Source organism: Mirounga angustirostris, unplaced genomic scaffold, assembly GCF_029215605.1.
Source record: "Mirounga angustirostris isolate CCGP_5_RB_7025 unplaced genomic scaffold, mMirAng1.0.hap1 SCAF_1, whole genome shotgun sequence".
Lineage (NCBI taxonomy): Eukaryota > Metazoa > Chordata > Mammalia > Carnivora > Phocidae > Mirounga > Mirounga angustirostris.
In genome coordinates, this window is record NW_026991709.1 from 66,429,449 (window position 1) to 66,452,926 (window position 23,478).

Genomic DNA, 23,478 nt, shown 5'->3' on the forward strand with positions numbered 1-23,478 from the left:
GTTATCCCTGGACGGTCTTAAATAGGTAGCATGGCACAGCAGAGACTACTGTATAGCACTGGGTACATTATCGCGCCATTTCCTAAACTGGCTATCTTTGAAGCAAAACTTGAAAAAGAGAATGACCAGAGTACCTGGTTGGCTCAGTTGGTAGAGCATGCGGCTCTTGATCTTGGGGTTTTAAGTTTGAGCCCCACGTTGGGTACAGAGATTACTTTAAAAAAAAAAGAGAGAGAGCATGACTTACTAGAAAACTTCCTTTTTATTACTGCATTTATTTGGTATTATTTGTCTCTATTTAAATTGGCTTTTCAAAGACAGGGAATTATAATACTCTCTAATCAGCTGAAATCAGTCATTTGCCACCCACTCTCTACTCCCCATTCCAGATTCTTTTTTTGGCATGTAGCTTTATCACCTTTCAGCATACTATATGCTTTACTTCCTTACTACTGTCCATCTCTCTTCACCACATATAAGTTCTTTAAGAGCAGGTATTTTTTTATCTGTTTTGTTCAGTGATGTATAGTATTGGCAAATAGTGCCTAGAATATGGGAGAGACTCAAACATTTAAGGGTTGGTGTTTCTTCTATGGCTATCTTCTGTCCTGCCAAGGAAGAGTCAAACTCACCTTTGAACTTTTGCATTCAGCTTCTTCTCCCTCTCTTTCTGGCTAAATCCTACCTATCAGGGCGCCTCGGTGGTTCAGTCCTTAAGCGTCTGCCTTCGGCTCAGGTCATAATCCCAGGGTCCTGGGATCAAGCCCCGCATCAGGCTCCCGGCTCAGCGGGAAGCGTGCTTCTCCCTCTCCCACTCCCCCTGCTTGTGTTCCTGCTCTCGCTATCTCTGTCAAATAAATAAAATCTTAAAAAAATAAATAAATCCTACCTATCCTTCAAGCCAACAAAATCAACAATTATTGTTTAAGGCAGCAGTATACAAGACACTGTTTCAAGAGGCAAATCAACTTTCAAGAATAGTATGCCATCCCAGGACGCCTGGGTGGCTCATTCGGTTAAGAATAGTATGCCATCCCTTTCTCTTCATATTTGACGGTTTAAGTGCCATTCATCACAAACTAAACATACTAATATTCATTATAGTAAAAGTCACTGATTGCCACAATCGCACACTTTTCATGTTACATTGGGATGATTCAGGCATCCTACTAACATAATTGGATTAGCTAGATAGTATTTTAGCAGACCTGAAATTCTGGAAAAGCTGTTATGAATCCTTTCCAAGGACTGTTTCTCAATTCCCTCCTGAGCATCAGGAAGATCTTTATTTATTGAGTCTTACTTTTTATTGAGTCCTTTCAATTGAAAAGACATATGCAAGAAAAAAAAAGTATCAACTTTCTGTCAGGCACCATTCACTTTAAGTCCTATAGAAAATCTTTTTTACTGCTGGCCCTAAGAGATTTTTCCTTTTTAAGAAGACTAGATTATAATCTCCACAAAAGTAGGTTTTATCTATCAATATCCCCAACAACTAAGACAGTATCTGACCGACAGTAAGTACTCAAAAGATCTGTTGAAAGAACAGTGCACATTTTATACTTTTATTGCTCACTTCTAAATGCATAATCTGATGAGGGTACACATACTGAAACATAGGCCTACCAATGACCCAGTTGGTCAATCTAACTGTGCTAGAGCCAGGTGGCTTGTTTAAATCATCATGGTAGGCAGAATCCTAAAATGGCTCTCCAAGATGTCCTACTCTAATCCCTTAGACTGAGAATAGAAGACATTACATCTGTGATGTTACCTGGCAAAGGGGATTTGCAGATTAAGGCTATAATCATTTGACTCTGAGTTAATCAAAAGGAAGACTGTCATGATAGGCCTAATCTGATCACAAAGACCCTTTGAAAGCAAAATCTGTCTGGTTTTTAGCAGAAAAGGAAGTCAGATACCAAGAATGAGAAGAATTCAATACACTGTTGCTAGCTAGAAGGAGGGGGCCATGCGCCAAAAAATGTGGGTAGCTTCTAGTTTAGAGTGGCCTCTGATAACAGCAAGGGAATGGGCACATCAGTCCTATAACCACAAGGATCTGAATTCGGCTAACAAACTAAATGAGCCGAGAAGCACATTCTTTCTATAGAGGCACCAGACAAGAGCCCAGCCTGGCTGACTTGATTTCAGCTTATGACACCCCAAGCAGAGAACCCAGTCTTGAACTTCTGACCTACATAACTATAAAACAATACACAGGTGTGATTTTAAGCTGCTAAACTGTGGTAATTTGTTAATCAGCAACAGAAAACTAATTATGATCATCCTGTACTAGAAAGTGCTTTCTCTGCAATGACCGAATTCTGCAATGATATGTTTTTTACTGACTCATTTGAATAGTATCATACAAGCCTTCCTCTGCCTTTCCCAAATTTATTTTACTGTTTTCGTTTTCATTGCCCATGGAAATACTGTCCAGGAAAATTCCACCCAAAATTAGTTTTTGCATATGAAAACAAGATAAGGTAAGGTACCAAGGAGAAAGTTTCTTTGGACAGCATGCAGCTTATAATTATTGCCATCTTACTCATTAGGAGCAACAAACCCCACAAAGATAAATAAAAGGATAAAATCATCAATGACCAAAAAAGGTCCACGTTCTTGCCAATAAATTTGTAAAACATCAAAAAAGATATAATACAAATCAAATCAGATACTGAAACTGTATTCAAATTCTCTTATAAGAACTTATTATCTCAACTTGGAAAACAATCAAATAAATATGTACACTGAGTCAGAAAATTATTTTAATAGTTACAAAAGCATCTTCTTCTTCTTCTTTTTTTTTTTTTTTTTTACAGAATCAGTATAAAATAGCAGTTGATTTCTCCATAATTATCAGAATTATTTGTACTTAAGGTCTTGGCTAAGTGGGGCCAAAATCAACAAAAGGTCTTGGACTGTTGGCTCAGAAATCATCCTAGGAAGCCCACCTTGTTGATGTCTGTCATGCTTAGCTCTTATGAGATGTCCCGGTCCTTTATTTAAAAAAAAGTATCTTTTTATTCATTCTTTGGAGGCTTGAAGTGAATTCGGCAGCGTTCATTAAACACCTAAGATATTTAAACAGAAACAAAAGTCGTTGAGTCATCTTGTATAAATCAAGCCTGGAACTAAATTAAATTTGGTATGGTTCAGGAGGATATAACCATTTTTATCCCAGGTCAACAGATTTAGGGAACAGAAAATTTTCCTCATGAGTTCAAAGTGACTTATAGGCGCTAAGAATACAGAAGACTTTGATATCCATTTATAAGACAATTTTGATTTTTTAATAAACTTTATATTATTCAAGGAAAAAATCATCACAAGCTAGCTTTAGTAACTAACAAACATTTTCATTACATATTCTAGACAGTTAGACAAAAATATCTGAAATGATTTAAGATAAAGCTTTTTTCCCTCTTTTTGTAATGTAGATTTTATTTAGATATCTGTTGTGATTTTCTGAGTATGGGATCTTTTTCACAAGTAGGTATACTTGAAGAGAGATCAGGCCTTTGCTAAATTGTGTAAATTTATAAAATGTTTTGTTCTATTTACCTTGCTTCCTAAAAATCTAAACAAATAATATATCATAAATGTTAAAAGAACATTTTTCAGTGTCTGTCAATATGGGACTGTGTTAAATAAAAATTTTGGTATAGCCATTCAGTGGACTATAATGCAAACATAAAAGAATAAGGAAGCTCTGTGTGTTCTGATGTGAAAAAATCTCCAAGATATACTAAAGAAAAAAAAGTGTGGACAGTACACTTTCATAGATGTGACAAATGGGAAACAGACATACATAAAATTAGAAAAGGTGCAAATATCTAAAGCATGTATCATTTTTTCAGAAGGAAAGGAAAGGAGGTGGCTGAAATGGAGGAATGAGAAGAATTTTTATCATATTTCGTTTAATATTTTAAAAAAAATTTAATCGTGGGACGCCTGGGTGGCTCAGTTGGTTAAGCGACTGCCTTCGGCTCAGGTCATGATCCTGGAGTCCCGGGATCGAGTCCCGCGTCGGGTTCCCTGCTCGGCAGGGAGTCTGCTTCTCCCTCTGACCCTCCTCCCTCTCATGCTCTATCTCATTCTCTCTCTCAAATAAATAAATAAAAAGAAAAAAAAAAAAAATCTTTAAAAAAAAAAAAAAAAAAAATTTAATCGTACCTAAAAATTTTAAGTGTCCAAATAAAAAATTATACAAATCTAAAAGAATTTCTTCTTAGAATTTACCCTCATACTTCATTGACATAAGGAACAAATTATTTTTAAGGTTAAGAAACAAAACAAAACACACACAAAAAAACCTATATTGGACACTGTGGACTATCATAAAAAAATAAAAGAAAAATCTACATAGGGAGCTTTTACGGTAGTGGTATTATTCAATCTCTTAAGCTGGGTGGTAGATACATGAATGTTCATTTTATTAATATTCCTTACATGCTATGTTACATACTCTTTGATATGTGTTATCTCACAATTAGAAGAAAAAATGTAGAAATTATATAGACCCTTTCTGGCCCTTTCGTCTTATAGCTCATTTCTTGTCAGTTCCCAGCCCTGACATTTCCCTTAAGTTCCCAATGCTCAAATCGGAGGCTTCAGATTAGTGGCCTTGGCACCCTGGGTGGGATGATATATATGACTTGGCCAAACTTCTCCAAATCCTTTTTCTAAATGCCTTCCTAACCACTTTTGCTGACCTACTGCACCGTAGCTACATTTTCTTTTTTTAAATCAAGTAGGGAACCTAAGTTTTTGTAGACTGGATGGAGCATATTTTCTTTAAAACTAGTATCAAATCTAAAAATGCTTCACTTGAGCGGCACCTAGGTAGCCAGTCTTAAGCACCTGCCTTCGGCTCAGGTCATGATCCCCAGGGTCCTGGGATGAAGCCCCATATCGTGCTCCCTGCTCAGCGGGAAGCCTGCTTCTCCCTTTCCCACTCCCCCTGCTTATGTTCCCTCTCTCACTGTGTCTCTCTCTGTCAAATAAATAAATAAAATCTTTAAAATAAAATAAATAAAAAAATAAAAATGCTTCACTTGGGGTGCCAGTCGGTTAAGTGGCCAACTCTTGATTTCAGCTCAGGTCTTGATCTCAGGGATTTGAATTCAAGCCCCACTTTGGGCTTCACACGAGGCACGGAGCCTACTTAAAAATAATTTTTAAAAATAATATTAAGAAATAAAAACGTTTCCCTCATCCCACTACATCTGACATATATCAACCTCTCCATTGGGTTTTTCAAACTAGATATTCATTGTACCCCTCCCCTATGCCATCCCAAGAGTAAATATTATCTCTCTGGAGAACATAAATGAACAAGTAACACCAGAATCTTTCAAGTAGCAAACACCTTCTCACGTTGGTAGAAAGGGCAAGAATAGGAAACCTTGGCAAAGAGGACAGAATAAAGAAAAGTGATACGGCAAAGAAAATCAATTTGTACTTTGCAATTTATTCATAGCTCTGCAAGTTGGGACATTCTAGTTTGTGTTCAGTTAACCTCTCTCTGTGTTTAACCTCATTCCATTGGTCAATTTCAAAGGATGAAACAGAATTTTCGGTTAATTCCTTCAGATTTAATAGATTATTTCCCTTCAGAAATCTTTGAATTTTTAGAGAAGGGTATACAGATATACCATTTCATACAACTAAAGTCAGCATTTTATGATTTTTTGACTATAGGTAAAATCCTGGAATCCTGGTCCTCCAATCTAATTCCTATTCAGAACTACACAGGTGGTAATAAGGAACATGTGAACCAGGGAGCCATAAAAGGCCCTATTATCAGATATCAGAAAAGTTATGTACAAATAAGTTCTATGATCAATATGTTAGAAAGCAAGCAACTGCAAAGGGTAGCTAACGATATGAATTTATGCAAAGTAATAGGGCTCAAAAAGGCTAATTTTAACAAATAACACCACTGAAGGTTCTAAGTTAATTAGTAATAACCCTAAATAACAAGTATGCCCATAATTAGTATTAAGAAACATAAAGAATGTCTCCAGTTCTGTTACCATGACAGGTCATACAATCTACCATATGACTGTAAAGCTGATTTTTATAAGCTGGCTCTATTTGGATGCCAACTGCACCCTTTCTCAAAGTTAAAACCTTCAGTTGCTTATAAATGAAAGATGTCTAAAAAGGCCCAAGGCACTTCTTACTCCCCCTCCCTTGGTTTCCCCTTGCTAGTTCAGTTTCCTTCATAGTTCTCTCCAAGAACCAGCATTATTTTATACCTTCCAGCTCCTGTCATTTACAACTTCTTCAACATTCAGTTCTGACTGCATCCATTTCAACTGCAAAAAGGAAAAAAAAATAAAAGTTAGAGTTATGAAAATTCAAATTAAAGAACTAAAACTAAATTCTATTTATAGTTTCCTAATAAAAGGAGCTCCTGCTGCAACATTCTTTGTTAATGGTATCACCTGGACTAGATATTGGACACAGCCCATTCTCCCCATATCTAATCAGCTGTTAAATCTTCTAAAGCCATGGTTCTCAAGCATATTATAATCACCTTGAGAGTTCTTAAAAAAAAAAAAAAAATGTCCAGGTAGTTCACAAAAGGAATACAAATGGCCAATAAATGTATTTTTTAAATGTACAATCTTACTAATGTTTAAAGAAATGTAAGCTAAGCCATAATATGGCAAAAATTATTAAAAATGGGTACGTCTGATAAAACCTACTACTAGTAAGGGTATGAAAAAATATACACTCATACACATTCTTAGTATGGAGGGCAATTTGGTAAGATTTATAAAAACATAAATTCACATGTCATTGCACTCAAGAATTCTAGTTCTAGTTACTGATCCTATAATAGTGATTTGCAAAGACAGCACAGAGGAATAAAAAGAAGGAGGTGGCAATCTAATTTGGATGAAGAAAAAAAAATCAGGAAGAAAAACAGAAAAGAGAAGGTGAATACATAAGGCCCAAAAGATCTAGAAAGGCATGATCTTTCACCTTGAGCATACAGCCAGAGGTCTGAGGTTAAAGATGCTAAAGTCTTTCTAACTTTCTTGATAACTGCCAACCTAGTTACACCATCAGAAAAGTAACCAATTCCATTGCCAGGCCCACACGGTGGGGCCCATCATACTCCTAGTCACAGAGACTTAAAAGAAAAGAAGCTAGCTAGTTCCAGGAAGGAGGCTTGAAAATATTCAGGAAAATTAGGAGAAAAAAGCATGAGCTACAGGTCGAAGCAGCCAAGAGGTTAAAACTAGGATGATTTCCTTAGGCCAAAGTCAAGACTCAGGCCAGGAGACTTGGGAACAAAATGCCAGAGAGCTAGACAAGATCTAGGCAACCATGAGTCAGGGACCCAGACCAAAGAACCTGATTAGTCAGGAGCACAGCTCAGGCAGGACATTTAAGCAATGCACATATAACACTAATAAGACAGGAACTTAGTACTGATCCACTGGCCCCTTGTAAACTCCACTGGCCCCTTGTAAACTCCCTTGCTAGACTCAGAAATAGTGTCAGAGTATACACAGGGACAAAGGACTCAAACTAGAACAAGAGGAAGGACTGCATTTCTGACAACCAGTATTGTGCGAAAGTAGTAACAAGCCTGAAGAAGCCCATCTGCTTATATGAAAGCAACCTCAGTTTCAGATTATAATCAGCTACATGGAACAGAAATCATTAAAACTTCACTGATCTGTCAAAGCCTGGACTGAATGACAAAAAATTAACAAGCTCAGTCAAAAAACTGGGTCATGGGATGCCTGGGTAGCATAGCTGGTTAAGCCTCCTCCAACTCTTGGTTTCAGCTCTGGTCATGAAGTCAGGGGCATGAGATCAAGCCCTGCACTGGGCTCTGCACTCAGTGCAGAGTCTGCTTGGGATTCTCTTTCCCTCTCTCTCTGCCCCTCCTGCTCATGCTCTTTCTCTCAAATAAGTAAAATAAATCTTAAAAAACAAAACAGGGTTACAACATGCCACTAGGACAATCTTCATAACTGCTCTCAAATATTTAAAGGGAGGTCATGCAGAAATGGGTTTAGACTTATCCTATATACCTGCAGAGGGAAGATTAAGGAGCAATAATCACATGTTACAGGGAGGCAGATTTTCACAATATATAAGAAAATCTCTGAACAATTATAACCATCCAAAAAGAAAATGCACTGTTACAGAAGACTGAAGTACTCCTCCTCCCCTGCCCCCTTAAGTAGTGGTTAAACAAAAGGTAGAAACCACTGGTTGGGAGATATTGTAAGGAGGATTAATGTAACAAACATGGAGTCCCAGAGACTCAAAAAGGAAAGGAAAGCAACTACTAAGTGTATCAGGGATATGCAAGCTCTTACACACATTATATAATTTAATCCTAATCCCTAAAAATGAAAGTGTAAGAAGTCTTGACACCATTTTACAAACTAAAAATCTGATTACTTCAGGGCAACTAATTTATAAGTTTACAAACCCACCACATGGTGGATGGGATTTATTCCCTAGAACTATCTGCCTTTATAATCCAAGAACAGTTTTCTCTATTCTTGAATGCTGCAGATATTACAACCAACTTCTACATGCCACCAACAAAATGCTACCTCTGAGATGGTTGTTTTTGAGGCTCTAGGTCTTAAACTGGTAAACTTCCTTTCAAAGGCCACTAATAGGTGACATTATAGTTATGTTATATAGGTTATATAGTTTCAGCAAGGAATGTGCTTTTTCTGCGTTAAGGACTCAGGGAAAGAACTGGGACTTTCAGACTGGTGTTTCTGCATATAAATAAAGTATGTTCACTTAAGTAATGAGAATTTGACTATCAGTCACAGTTTAATGTACAAACACTGAATCCAGAGTCAGAAGAGATGGGTTAAAGTTCCAGCTCTACCACTTACTAGCTTGTGACTTTGGGGATGTCAGTTAGTATCTCTGAGTCTCAGTTTCCTCATTCAGAAAAGGAAGAGGTAGAGCTGGATCATCTCTAAGAGTTCTCTTTCTGATTCCATAATCTTCACGACAAACTTGAAAATTAAAAAAAAATTCAAGCTTCCTTACTTGGTTAAGTACTACTCATGGTCACCCTCTAGTTCTATACAGTATCAGTCTAGAAATCTACCTTTTATAATTCGCTAACTGGTTTCTAAAACTACTCCTTGCAACAGTCATCCTGGTGATTCTCTCTGGGCCCTAAAGGCTAAAGGGCAGAAATGAGGGTGGACCAAATTATGTGATAGGTCACTCCCAAATACTCAGTGGCTTCTGAACTTTGCTCTCCACTAACAAGAGTCATTCTAGTCTTTGTTTGACTTAACATGCAAATAGTGAGTTTCAGGTTTCAGATACAACAGCCCTGCCCCACTGTTTCCTTTGTCAATACCTTCAAAAGTCTGTTAAAATACAAAATCCAAAAATAATTAGATTTTAACCTGCTTTATATAAATTATCTGTAAGACTTTAAACACTGAGTAAGATGACCATTACAGCAAAAGATCACTGTCTGAGGAACCCACCACTGCCTGATGAATGGGCAGGTATGGAACACAGGACTGAAGCAGTCATCATGAACTAAGAGAACAGTGAAGACAGGGGATGAATCTCATACCCAGCAAGCTGCATCAGTGGGATGACTGAGCAAGTGCGCATACTCACGTGGGCAGTTATAAGAATAAAGGCTTGAGAGATGATAAGGTCCCCTTTTCAAAGTTTGGCTACATCTACTAAACAAAGGGCAGACTTCATGACTGTTTAGTAATGAAAAACACAATTCCATCCCATACTGGATTTTCAGTCACCTGACATGCAAGGATCAGTAAGTCACCTATGGTGCCATCTTAAAACACAGACATGATTTTGATAATTGCTCAGTGGTCATGTAGGAAAAAGCCCCTCTTCTTAGGTAATGACCAACATATGTAAGGGGCAAAGGAACCATGTACCCACCATTCTTGCCAAATGGCTCAGGAAAAAAAAAATGCCTACATGTGGTAGGAAGGGGAGGAAAACAGGGAAAGGTGGGAAGGAGGAGGGAGAAGGAGGAGTGGAGAGAATGTATTGCAAAGCAGGTGGGGCAAAATGTAAACGATGGGTGAATATAGGTAAAGGGTACATAGGTAAAGGGTACACGTGAGTTCCCTGTACTATTCTTGCAACTTCTCTGTAAGTTTGAAATTATACCAAAATAAAAAGTTACTCTTTAAGCACCACCCCCAAAGGGAAGACAGCAATGTGCTCCACATAATAAAATACCACACACATTTCAACTATTTTCTTGACATTTCACCATTAAGGGCTATAAAGAAACAGTTCTGTTCCGTTTATTATACTCTGAGGTCCACATCCTATCTACATTAGCTAACTTTGGGAAAATAAGCCTTCCTCCGACCTAGCACTCAGTGGACATTTACTGTTTTCTTTCTTAAAAGCAAAAACTGCAGGGATGGAAGATGAAATGGAAACAAAAAAGTGTCCAAGAACAGCCAAAGACCCATAGCAACTTCTCTGCAGTAGGGAAATAAATTATAATGAGGTTCTAGTGTATGTGGTTATATTCAAATAGTACTATATTTTTATGGCTGAAGAGGGTAACATTCTGAAATATCTGTACTGCATTTCAGCAAATTTGTACAGATGAAACCAGAGGTAACTATTCTCAAAATGTAAATATATTTGAAAAAGTTTATTCTCAAGTCAAGCCTTTAAACACTGATACAGGTATGATTTCCCTAGATTTTCTGATGTGGTGGTGGTAGGTCTATACTAATCCTTTTATCTTTAACATATAAATAAATGGAAAGAAAATATGACTACATGCTTAAGTTAAAGCTGCTACACTGCATATATGCATGAAATGCACATTAACTTACCAACTAATATCTAAATGTAATAAAATAAAGCCCACTAAAAATGAAGTATTACTCTCCTGGTCATTTTTTTTTTTTTAAAGTAATGACCATTTCTTACTCTCAAATTTTCATATTAAAAACTGCCTTCATAAAATCTTAAAAAAAAACAAACAAACCCTGCCTTTATTAAATTTGGAAATCTTTGGCTCAGAAATGTAAATTTTGTTCGACTTACCTTTGTCTGTTCTTTCCTAAGTTGCTTTAATAACGTTAAATCATCCAAATTCTTTTCTCTCTCTTCTCGGAGGTGTTTTACTACTGATGAGGTCTGAGCTATACAATTTTTTATGACTCTGTCCCTGCTGGCATGAGCCTCCTTCAACTAAAAGAACAAAGGCACAAAAGAGAAAAATCACACCAATTTTTTACATTTTAGTCTTTTTTAAAAATCCTATTTTTAGGTTATAGAAAGGTAATACTTTCTAAACTATTTTTAAAAACTGAATCTTTGGAAGCGAAGATTTTGCTGAACCAGCTAAATCACCTAAAAACAGATCAAAGGAAGCACTTCTCCTGGTGGAAAGTACGTGGTCAGGTTGCCTTCTTCCTCAGTATGCTTCTGGGACTTCCCACTCCTCTCCCTGCATTTCCCACAAGCGGCTTTTCATTTCAGTCCCTTCTCCCTACATTTCTCTCCCCAGTTTTCCCGTGTTGTGTTCTTCTACCCTCCACCCACCACCCCCCCCACACACCTCCAGGGCTACTACTGCTATTCTTCCTCTCTTTTTTTGTCCTTTCATGGTTTTCTCCAGACCCGTGTTGTCACTAGGTGCAAGAAATTGCAAATTAAGTGATGTAGAAAAGCAATTTGTTACAATAAAAAACAAAGAATGCTATATTTACCTATGCAAGACAGAGTCCTTTCCAAGATTTTAAAGTTCAAGTATTAATACAGAAAAATTGTGTATAAGGTACAGACTACTGGTTCCACCAACTGTGTGAACTGACTGAAAGGACATCTGGCAGGGCAATTCTTTACTAAACTTTCACCTTTATGTAACAAATCCAATAAAACAATTTGCATCTATTTTCTTCCTTGATTCACAAAGTATGATGGTCATGACTCCCATGATCATAACCAAATTCTGATGACACTCCAATAATCTGGGGGAGAGGAAAAACAAAGTACTAAAATAATATGTAATTGCCATTATAATTAATGGAGAATTAAAAAAGGTGACTCACCTTCAGCTAAAATTTAGGTGTTAACTTGCTCCAAGTAATCATGTTCTATTATTCCTTCTTCCCTCTGAAGAGAGAATATCTTAATGCTACGCTAGTGACAGTTATACTAGGGATAACCTAACCATTATACATATATTTATATAACATTTAGGACTAAACCATTCTACAAGCATTCTTCATAAGTTACCTGAAACACATCTCTTAAATGATCATCTCTGGACCCTGAAGTTAAGAATTACTGGTCTAATATGCACCAGGAAAAAAATAAACTTTTGCATTTCTAGAGTACAGTAATACTAAAAGTGCACTGGTTATAAATCATACCTATGTGAAGAGAAGGAAATTAAAATAGACATTAGCCCCACCTATTGTAAATTTCTCTAACATGCTAATTTTTTTCACTGTAATAGTTAGGATTCACAAGGACAGCCCAAGGCCTATATTTTATTGGCTAATATGCTGCTTCTGTTACTTGGTTCCTCCTTCAGGTATAATTCCAGAAAATGAAAGGAACCATTGAAGGTAGGAAACTTCCCAAAATAGAGTAAGAAGAACCATCATTAGAGTTAAGAAGCTCTCCCTGTTGTGAGACTGGCTAAATAATTAGTATTTCCAGGCTTCAGTTTCCTCTTTTGCAAAATTATGGATTATGAGTAAATCATCACTAACATCCTTTCTACCTCTAAAATTTAAGGGTAACTTGACTCAATACACTGCTCAGATGTCAGATGCTACTTAATCACTTTGATATTTTGTCTAAACCCCCAATAATTGGTGAAATCGCATTAGCACCAACTAGGAGTCTGTCACAGTATTTTCATTTTTCTATCTGCATTTTAAAATCTAATTCAAATTGTGTACATTTCACATTAAAATGTTCAATATTTTCCATTCAGTCTCTCTCACCACAGAGTTTCCTCCCTTGGTTGGGGGATTTCATCCACTGTTCCCCTCTTTAACTTGGCCCCTTTCCTGTGGATACACTTCTAGCTGAAGACCACCCTCCTACTCTCACCTGCGTACTCTTCCTTCAGATTAGCCCCACTGTGAACCCACTCCCCTGTGGACAGAAATTACTGAGCAAATCATCTTTTACTCTGTATTATCAATTATTTTAGTCTAGCTTTCACGACCATCCTTCAACAAAATTCAGAATTAAAAGCCATCGGCAAGAGGAATATGCATGGACTTCTGTACACGTACGTCAAAGAAATGAGGACGCTTGAGAACTCTACTAAGACTGTGTGACATAAGCCTACCAGAGAAAAATATAGCATGAAACCAGACTTATTAGCTCATTAGTAATTCAGATGTTTCAGAAGTTGGGTCACATGAGAATTGTTTCTATATACAACGTGCTTGTCAAAGGAATGAAGATAAAATTCATCAAGAAACTTGGCAAGGTAAAAGGCAAGGCCTTTGGTTAGAGGAGAAAATTCCTGAACGATAACCATTGTCATAACCATACTTCCCTTGATTTGGGGTAAGCAATTCTGAAATGAAGGCATTTGGGATGGGGCAGGAAAATGATTCAAAACTAGTCTAACAGTGGTCTACCTAGGACTTCCCAGTTTTATTTTACTTTATCAAAACTCTAAGAACTTCTTTTAGTCAAATTTTCACCTACTATATCTTTTAACCATTATTTTAAAACAATGCTTTTTGCCTTTAAGGGAAACAATGCCAACAGTTTTCCTGATTATTATACCTTTTTGGTGTTTTTCTTTACAGAACAAAGGTTGATTCTAAATTAACTCTATACTAAATTCTCATTTCCCAAACATCATTTGCTTCAGAACCCTGACAATGACCCTTGGTTTAACTATCATTAAAAACAAAATAAAAATTACAAAAAAAAAAATTTTTGTCATGGCACTTTGTTTTAAATCTTCCCCTAGAACTTCTGACAAAAGGAGGCAAAGGGAAACATATCATTTAAACACATATTCCAAAAATTCATTATATTAAAGAGATACCTTTAAGAATTACCCTATATCAATCACTGTGACACCAGTAATAGTTTTGCATTTGTAAAGCACTATTCCAAGTTCATAGACTTTTTAAGGTTCAGCATTGATCTTCATGTTTATCTTGAGAATAAACAATAAACAATGTACAGTTAGAAAAACTTCACAGATTCAAGGGAATACGCTCTAATAAGAGTATCTCACTGAAATTATTTTTATTAAGAGTATACTTTTAAGATGTGGAATTTCTACAATTAGTGCTTCATAATAACTTTGCTAATCATCTGCTATGAAGATGTATTATCATTAGAGAGTACAAACATTCCTTCCTCAGCTATAGAAGGAAGGGCTGGGGCTAAAGGAAGTCAAGATAACTTTAAGCAACCTGGATGTTTCACAGAGTTCCACCCTTAACTGAGACAATATTTAAGGGAACTCAGTGGGACTTCTTAGCATGGGCATTCTGCCGCAGGCTCAATCACTGGCAAAAAAACTGCTAGATAAACCATCCTTTCTCTGATGGTCATGTTGCTGGAGCCCTTTAGGGTACAGACAGAGAAAAACCCAAACACATACATAAGAATATCCAAAACAGAAAGATCCTAAATATCCAAAACAAAAGGTTCTAGTATGCAAGATTATTCTGGTTCAACAAAGGGATAAGAAATAATAACAACAACAGTAATAGAAGCAGCAAACATTTACATGTAAGACAGTTAGTACAGTAAGCACCTCATATTACCTCAGTTAGGTCTCTAACAACCTTATGAACTAGGTACTATTATGATATTATTTTACAAATAAGGAAGCTGAGGCAAAAAGTTATGTAACATGTTCAAGGTTACCAGCTAGGAAATAGCAGAGGTAGGATTTAATCTAGATATGGAATCCATGTTGTTAATCCCTACACTATAAATCTTCAAGTTAATAAAAAGATTGTAAAAGGAAACAACTGAATAGATTATAGAGATTATATGGGTAGTGAGATCATAAATTTCTAGTTCTTCAGACAGAGCTACCCAAAGAAATTACGTGAACTGTCAAACAACCTCAAAATAAATTAGGGCTTGGGACTCTGGCTCCCTACTTCCAATACTGGATTCTATTCATTAAAGCCCACAACCTTGGAATTTTCAAGCCACAAGAATTACCTGACCACTCAATGAAATTACATACTTTCATATAAAAGCAGAATAAAAATTATCAGCAATTATTAATGCTTTGAATTTAATTGATATGAATAAGCTATCTAAAACTGACTTTTTTTTTCATAACTGAGAAATAAAATTTAGGTTTTAAGTATTCCTTGTGCTAAAGAAGCAAATGCCATTTGAACATTAGCTTCCAAGTTAATGAAAAGATGTAAGTAAATTATGAAAAAATACTTAGCTACATTATTATTATTTCCTTTTGCTTTTGGAATTTATAGAGACAATAAAGGGAATCTTTAAGAGGCAATGAAAAAATATGTACTTGAGAAACCAAAGCCTCAGGAAAGGACAATTTATCTGTGGCTTCTCGCCCAACTGCCAAGTCTATTCCCCTTCCTGATGACTGAGGAAAGAAAAAAGATATAGAAAGCGTGAAGGGTTTTAATTCTTCGTTGTATCAGGTGTCTGGCTTCCTAGGATTGATTCACTCAAAGCCCTTGCTCTTGTTTCACTGTTTGACTCGACTGTTTCACTCTCCCCTTCATTCGCTGGTGCGTAAGGTTTCCTTAAGTTAAAGGCTACCCATGAAGGGGCTAAAAAACTGCTCTCATTCCTTAGAATGATCTCTTCATAGACTTGTGCATAAGATCACACATTTTCTTTAGTTTGTAGCAACCAGATCAAAACTTGTACACACCCTCAGATGTAGGCAAGAAAACATGAAGATGCCACACTTTTATCCAGTTTAATTATATGTCAATTGGTTTTTTATTTTGCCTGCAAAGAAAGGCATAAAGGAAGCACAAAAGACTCAAAAGATTACACTTACAGACTCATAAAGTTGTTTACAGGTTTGGCTTGCATCAATTTTCCCTGCAAAGGAAGCTGTTGGAACCGTAGTGTTTAATTCATGTACTATTCTGTCATCAATCGTCCTCATCACCTTGAGTAATTCCTATATATGTTTAAAATAAAAGAATAATAACCTGAATGGAAAGTTAAGTGATAAAAAAGAAACATTTAAACAAACAAAAAAACCCATAAAGCTCTTGGATATTTTACAACTTTGTAAGTTAGAAGTAGAGAAACCATGCTAAATTTAGTGCAACCACAGGATAATCTTTATTACAAGAATAGGTAGGTTATGTAATAGTAATTCTAAGAATGGGCACCAACTCTGTTTCTTGGCTCAAATGTGACCATCTCAAGGGTCAAGATTGTTTTATTCACTTTTAAACCCCACCTGCTGACACAGTGCTTAGCAAACTGTGTGTGTGCTCATTCCATCCCCAGCATACAGCCAATAAAGGGTTCTACTGAACTCGATTACTCAAATTGTCCCAAACAATCCAACATAACTGCTTGCTCTAGTCCCTCTTTGCCTGTCATTCTAAAATGTGGTGCTAGACAGAAAAATTCTGTAAAGATATACAAGAAAACTCAGTAGTAGTTCACTTGTAAGAAATTAACCTATAATCTTTTAGTCTTTTTGTTTTTTTAGCTTTTTAATATGATTGTATATTATTTCTGTAACAAAAAAAAGTAAAACAAAGCATGCTGCTTGAGAAGGAATCAAATCTCTTCATGGCTTTCTTGTTCTTAGAACAAACAAATTAGTTTTACCTTTTCTTAGTGACCCTACGCACATTTCCCAAAGATCTCTTCCTCCTGAAAAGGCTCCCAACTCTCACAAAACCAACCAAAAGAAAAATAATACCAAAAGGGCAGAGGATTTAGAAAGACTCTGGTAAGTATACCTACCCAGGATAGTCCCTTCTCTCTACATTTTGATTAGGGTACTTCTTTTCACTTGTCACTAGAGAAAGGCTGGGCAACAGTTACACTCCGTCTCCAGAAAACACAAACTCTAGAACCAGTTTCTAGGAATATACCCTTTTCTTTTCTTTTTGTTTCTTAAATTCTCCTTTCTGCACCCCAGCCCAGCAAAATATAATGACTGAAAAATCATCAGGAAAACTGAAGTATATAATGCTAGAAATATACATATTAAAAACCCCCAACAAGTTAACAGTCAATACTAAAGTGTGTTAAAAGCAATTTTGCTTGATCCTCTGCCTCGCCTCCTTCAACATACCAACCCATTTCTTTCCTTTGCCAGACTGAAATCCATGAGTGAAACTAACGTCTTCATTTGTTTCTTCATCCATTTGTTAAAATAAAAACTTTTATTATGATTAAAGTATTACATAGTCATTTTAGGAAAATTAATAAAACTTACAAATAAAAATCATCCACAGTTAACCATTATTAATATTATAAGATGTACCTTTAGTTTTTTCTGTACATATCTATGAATATTTTTATAAACCTGAGGTCCTTTGTAACACTGTAAAGTCCTGCTTTATGACATTATACCACGAGCATTTTGCCCTTGTTACTAAAAGTGCCTTGAAGACATTTTTAATAGTTGGCAGAATCCTGTGGAGGTATCACAACCTGTAAGACCACTTCCCCAATAATGAATATTTAGGTGTTTCCAATTACAAAAACCATTTAAGCCATCCGGTCTAAATCTGCAGTTCAGATTCTGTTCCTATCAGTCTATTAAGCTTTAATTAGTAATTTAGTGGCCTTTTTTAGATCTCAATCTAGAAGTTAAACCGCTTATAGAAGGCTCATAATTTAGACTAATAAAACACAGGCAAATGTCAGGTCTAAAACCAACTTCACTATCTTACCCCCTCCTTCTGTATCTCTCTATTTTTGTTAATAGTATTATGCTCTATAAACTGGAATTCTTAAGGAATAATCTCAACATATTCACTAAGCAACCACCACTTTAAATGTTTTTTGTACAATGGAAGATATATGTGTATATATGAGTGGCAAATTCCAAACAAATGGTGGCAGCACCATTTAGTATCAAAAACCAGGTAAGTAAGAAGTAGCGGCAGACAAGGACCTTCCTTGCCAACTTTAGCACCTGCAACTTGACTATTCAAAAAGAAGACGAAGATGAAGCAGCAGCAGCAGCCTCCTTTAAAAATCTCTTTTCCCCTAACTAACTTGAAATGATCTTCTGAGACTGAGGTTTAAGTTACATCTTTTAGATAAAGCTTTCCCTGAGCAATCAGGTATTGATTGGTGGTGGGTATTGAGCAAAGTCCTCGGCAATCTTTCTTCTTTCAACATATGCAGCACTTAGAATATAGCACAATTCATTTACTAACTCACTCTTCATTCAATAAACATTTGGTAATGTCTAGTATGTGTCAGGCACCGTTCTAAACACCAGGGCTACAGTGGTGAATAAAACAGAAAAGGTCCTTGCTCTCTGGGAGCAAAATTCTCATAGGGGGAGACAGACAATAAGCAAGTACCTCAATAAACAAGATAATTTTCGTACTGAATACTATGAAAAAGAAAACAAACAGGTAATGGGATAAAGAATGACAGTAGGGCTAAGAGGCTAGCACTTTAGATGAGGAGATCAAGAACGGCCTCTCTGAGGATGCAGCATTTGAGCTGAGAACTAAATGATACGAATGAGCCAACTGAAAGAACACCTGGGGAAGTCAGTCAAAAATGATGAGGCAAGAACAAACTTTGGGGTATATGAAGAACTAAAACAAGGCAAGTGGGCTGGGAGTGAATATGGGAGAAAGTGGTGTTAGGTGAGGTCAGAGAAAGTAGAAAATGAGGGACAACAGAGACCAGGGAAACAATGAAGGATTCTGTTCTAAAGGAAACAGGGTTTTAGACAAGGGAATGCTATAACATGATTAATTTTTTTAAAAGATAACTTCGCCTGGGGCCCCTGGGTGGCTCAGTTGGTTAAGCGACTGCCTTCGGCTCGGGTCGTGTTCCCAGAGTCCTGGGATGGAGCCCCACATCTGGCTCCTTGCACAGCTGGGGGCCTGCTTCTCCCTCTCCCTCTACCTGCTACTCTACCTGCTTATGCTGTGTCAAAAAAAAAAAAGAAGAAGAAGAAGAAGAAGAAGAAGAAAACTTCACCTCTATGTGGAGAATGGATTATAGAAAGGAGAATGGAAACAGGGTGACCATATAGCAGACTGCTGCGGTGGTCTAGGCAAGAGATAAAGATAGTTTGATTGGGAGGTAGCAGTAGAGTTAGGGAGAAGAAGCTGGATTCTGGATATATTTTGAAAATAGAGTGGATAGGACTTGCTGACGAACTGGTGGTGGGTATTGAGAAAAGAAAACAAGATTGACTGTTAGCTTTGAGGCCTGAGCAACTGAATGGATGGTAGTGCCATTAACTGATGTTGGGGAGAGACTGGGGGAGGAAAAGATTTGGAAAGAATGAGAAGATCAAGGTTCTGTTATGACATACAGGATATGTGATGATATTTAGGATTATTGTTAATTGTATGTGATACTGGTATTGTGTTTAAAATTACCATCTTTTGGAGATACAGACTGAAATATTTATAGAAAAAAAATAAGGTTTCTGGGGTATGCTGCAAAATAATCTGGATAGAATGGGGGAAGTGGTAGAATATAAATGAAACAAGAGTGGCCATGAATTGATTGTTGAAGCTAAGGGTTGGGTACATAGTGATTCATGGTAGCAACTCTCCTTTTGGATAGGACTGAAATTTTGCACACAAAAAAGTTTTTGTCTCTTTTTTTAAAAAAGGTTCTGTTCTGGACGTGTTAAGTTTGAGATGCTTATTAAATATCTGAGTAGACAAGTTGAATAGAAAGTTGAAAACACCAGTCTGACACTGAACCAGGCTAGAGTTATATTAACACATTGGTATTATTAAAAGCCATGAGATGAGAAGAGATCACTGAGGGAGACTGTAGGGAATGGGGGGGGGGGCTAAGAAAGAACTCAAGCAATTAAAGTACAGGAGAAAAACTAATATTGCACAAATCAGAAGAAAGGTTGCAAGGAGGGAATGGTCACCTGTGTTGAGTGTTACAAGGAAGTCAAAGAAAGATGTGAACAGAAATTAACTTTCAGAATTAGCAGGACGGAAATCCTGGGTGATCTTAGTAAGAGTCATTTGAATAGAATGTTTAACGAACTGAAAGTTAATGTGGCTTATGTACAGAGAGCAAGAGAAAACAGTATAAAATGAAGCCCACCATTATAGATCACATTGTTGATTTTAATCTTTTTCCTCAGAGAGTGGAGAACCAAAGAAGTGTTAAAGTATGGTGGGGTTACATGATCAAATTTGTACTCTGAATTGATAGCTTAGGTTAAAGTATTAAAATATGGAAAATGAATTAGATAGGAACAAGAGTAAATGCAAAAGCATCAGTTAGGAGATGAACCAGCAATCCAGGTAAAAGATTGCAAAGCTTGACATTCCATGGAATTTTTTGTTTACTCTGAACTTTAACTAGTTTTGAGTTTGACCACTAGCTATATAGCCAAATTCCTCTCCATTAAAACAATGTGGACATAACTGTTAAGTTCCTTATATGGCAATGGGAATTTATCTGCATTAACTAGGTGATTTCACAGTCTTACCAATGGAAACTACAACTGTGGATTTTCAAATATATCAATTCTCAGTGCGCTAGAAAATCATCAATATTTGATCTAGAGCTTGACTTTTAATATGGCAGACGCTAGCTATATGAGGTTATTTTAATTAAAAATAAATAAATAAAAATTTAGTTCCTCAGTTGCACTAGCCACATTTCAAGTGCTCAAGATTTGTTGCTGGTGGATGGCACAAATTCCCACCATCACAGTTCTACCGGACCATGCTGAATTTAAGAAAATATAATGACAACTTCTAAACCGATAATGCACTTGTTAGGGACTGCTGAGAACTATAAGCTATTCTTAAATGTCACAGAAAAGATACTAAAAAAAAGAAAGATAAAGGGGGAAAGGAGGGGTAAGATTCAGAAAGGAATTTCTTGCAAAACCACTAAGGGAGAAGGAAAAGAACTATAAACCACCTCACTAGGTACACATTTCTTCACAGTGTAAAAAGTGCCAGAGCTCTTAAGGCAACTCCAAAAGGGTCTAGAGAAAAGTCTGAATGGCCCTCACAGACTGAGAGCAAATGAAGGTTAACATAGACACCAGAGCGCTGCCATTAAATCATGTGCTATTATTCATAAGGAATTACTGACTACCTATCTGATGCCTGGCTCCAATGGCATCCTCCCTCCCTTTCTCTCTCAAATTCACTAAGAAAATATACAGAAGACACCCCTGAGCAGACATCATACACAATAAACCAGATTCTGATATATCATGAATCTCTAATTTTAGGCTGGCCCTTTAAAATTATTCAGACACTGATCTTGGAATTGCATTTTATGTCTTATCTGTAATAGTGGAGTGAAAATCTCATCCTCTCAGAAGCCAATTGAAGGAGTGCCCATATTTAGTAGGGAGGGGTAGAGAAAACTTTCTATTGCCCCTATAACTACACTCTACCCCTAAGGTTAATCCTCAGGTAAATTCCTTTTACTATTTTGGGCAGCTTCTAGGGTATACGGGGAGCGGTAAAAGGTCTATCACATAACAGCAAAATAAAAATGTACTTCAAAGAATGATCTGGGATTTATTAAACTTTTCCCTCCTCACCCTTTGCCTAAAGGTACCCAGAAGTAGATTCCATTCACATGGTGCTCTTTTCAAACAGACCTTGTTCCTCAAACCGACTTTTTATAGCAATGCTCACACTGTGCTCCCCCCACACCAGAAATAGAGACTTGCCTGCAATTGCCAGAGTCTTCTGACACCTAGCACCCCCAGGCTCAGATTGCAGCTGGACATGTTGCAAAAGGAACCATGACTGATGCTAGAAAACAGTCTATTTCATCTGTACCTAATTACCATAATCAGTTGTGTATAAACAAATAAATATTCCCAACAGAAATACCAAGACTTACACTTTCTGGGAAGAACACTTAGTTGATTTTGTTCAAGTGATACATGAAATGGGTCGGAGATAGGGTCAGGAAGAAGGGAATTCAGGGTGGCAACAGTGGAAAAAAAACAACACATAAATGATAAAGAGCTTGATGTGTTCAGGGAAAAGTAAGCCTACGTGGCTGGACAGAAGAGTTCAAATGCGTGTTGGAGGTGGCAGTGGTTGAGGAGAGGGAAACATGAGTAAGGGAGAGTAAGAGATATAACTAAGGAGAAGACTTTGGAACTGGGTTTTAAAAGGTCTTGTATGACATGTTAAGTAGTTTAGACCTAGTCACAGAAGCCTCAAATTAGATGCATGGTTCAGATTCTAAAATTCAGAAGATAACAATATGAAGCCATAGTATTATAGAGATTAAATTGAAGGGGGATATATTGGAGGAAGCAGTGACTGAAGATAAGGAGGGATATTGTGAAGCTAATTGCAAACACGTTCATAGGGGATGAACAAAGACTGTGGCAGTACTGATGAATGTTCCTGACAGAAATGACTCCCTAATCTCACTTGGCATTCAAGGCCTTTCATAATCTGGTTCCAATCTTTTGTGTAATCCCAATTTGTCCCTGTGCAAATCCCGAATCCCAGCAATACTGATTGGCTCTTTCCCCCAAATACATAAAATGTTCTGCCTACATACTGTTCCTTCTACCTAGAATTCCCCTGGTCCTGCCCACCTAAAGCCCAACTTAATTACCACCTCTTGATTTATTTCTCTCTCACCTGTTATAGCATTTTATTCATATTCTCAATATCTTCTACATGTTTTGTATCCTTGCCTGCATTACGTTCCTTATTTTATATTCTGTCCACTAAGTTTCCCCAAGTGCCTGGTACCTAACAAGTATCTGTTATGAACTGAACTGTGTCCCCCCAACAGCAAATTCATATACTGAAGCCCTAACCCCCAACAGGACTGTATTTGGAGATAGAGCCTATAGGGAGGTAATTAAGGTTAAATGAGGTCATAAGGTTGGAGCCCTAATCCTACAGAACTGGTGTCCTCATAAGAGGAAGAGACACCAGACATCTCTCTCCCACACCCTGGGCACAAAGAGACCATATGAGAACACAGGAATGAGGCTGCAACATGCAAGCCAGAAAGAGATGGTGAACCAGAAACCAACTCTGACTGGACTTTGCTCTTGTACTTTGAGCCTCTGGAACTGTGAAAAAATGAATTTGTTGTTTAAACCACCCACTCTGTGGAATTTGTTATGGCAGCCCTAGCAGACTAATACAATATCCAATAAATTCTTGCTAAATGAGTTGTTCAAATGGAATCCTAGACACTCTATTTTAAACATTCTTTTCTGGATTTTATTTCATTTTAGAAACAGTATATTTTCCAGGAGTGTTAAGTCCAACTTTTACAATGGAAAAA

The 23,478-nt window shown here is 36.9% G+C and overlaps 1 protein-coding gene across 5 annotated transcripts in view; it reads right to left on the reverse strand.

The window, feature by feature from the left end:
• The window catches only part of MIX23 (mitochondrial matrix import factor 23), a 37,687-nt gene that overhangs the window by 11,003 nt on the left and 3,206 nt on the right, over window positions 1-23,478 (reverse strand). Inside the window, exons 2-6 of one of the 5 annotated variants that reach the window (XR_008505009.2) lie at window positions 16,034-16,159; window positions 11,077-11,223; window positions 6,267-6,326; window positions 2,958-3,077; window positions 135-214 (exon numbers count right to left, since the gene is read on the reverse strand). Coding sequence is in view for 3 of the 5 variants with exons in the window: in XM_045902977.2 (XP_045758933.1) it covers window positions 3,027-3,077; window positions 6,267-6,326; window positions 11,077-11,223; window positions 16,034-16,159 (384 nt within the window). In the remaining 2 variants the exon portion in view is untranslated. Of the gene's footprint in view, window positions 1-134; window positions 215-2,747; window positions 3,078-6,266; window positions 6,327-11,076; window positions 11,224-11,593; window positions 11,667-16,033; window positions 16,160-23,478 lie in introns of those variants that run through there. The other 4 variants (XM_045902978.3, XR_008505008.2, XM_045902977.2 and 1 more) reach the window with 4 other exon arrangements.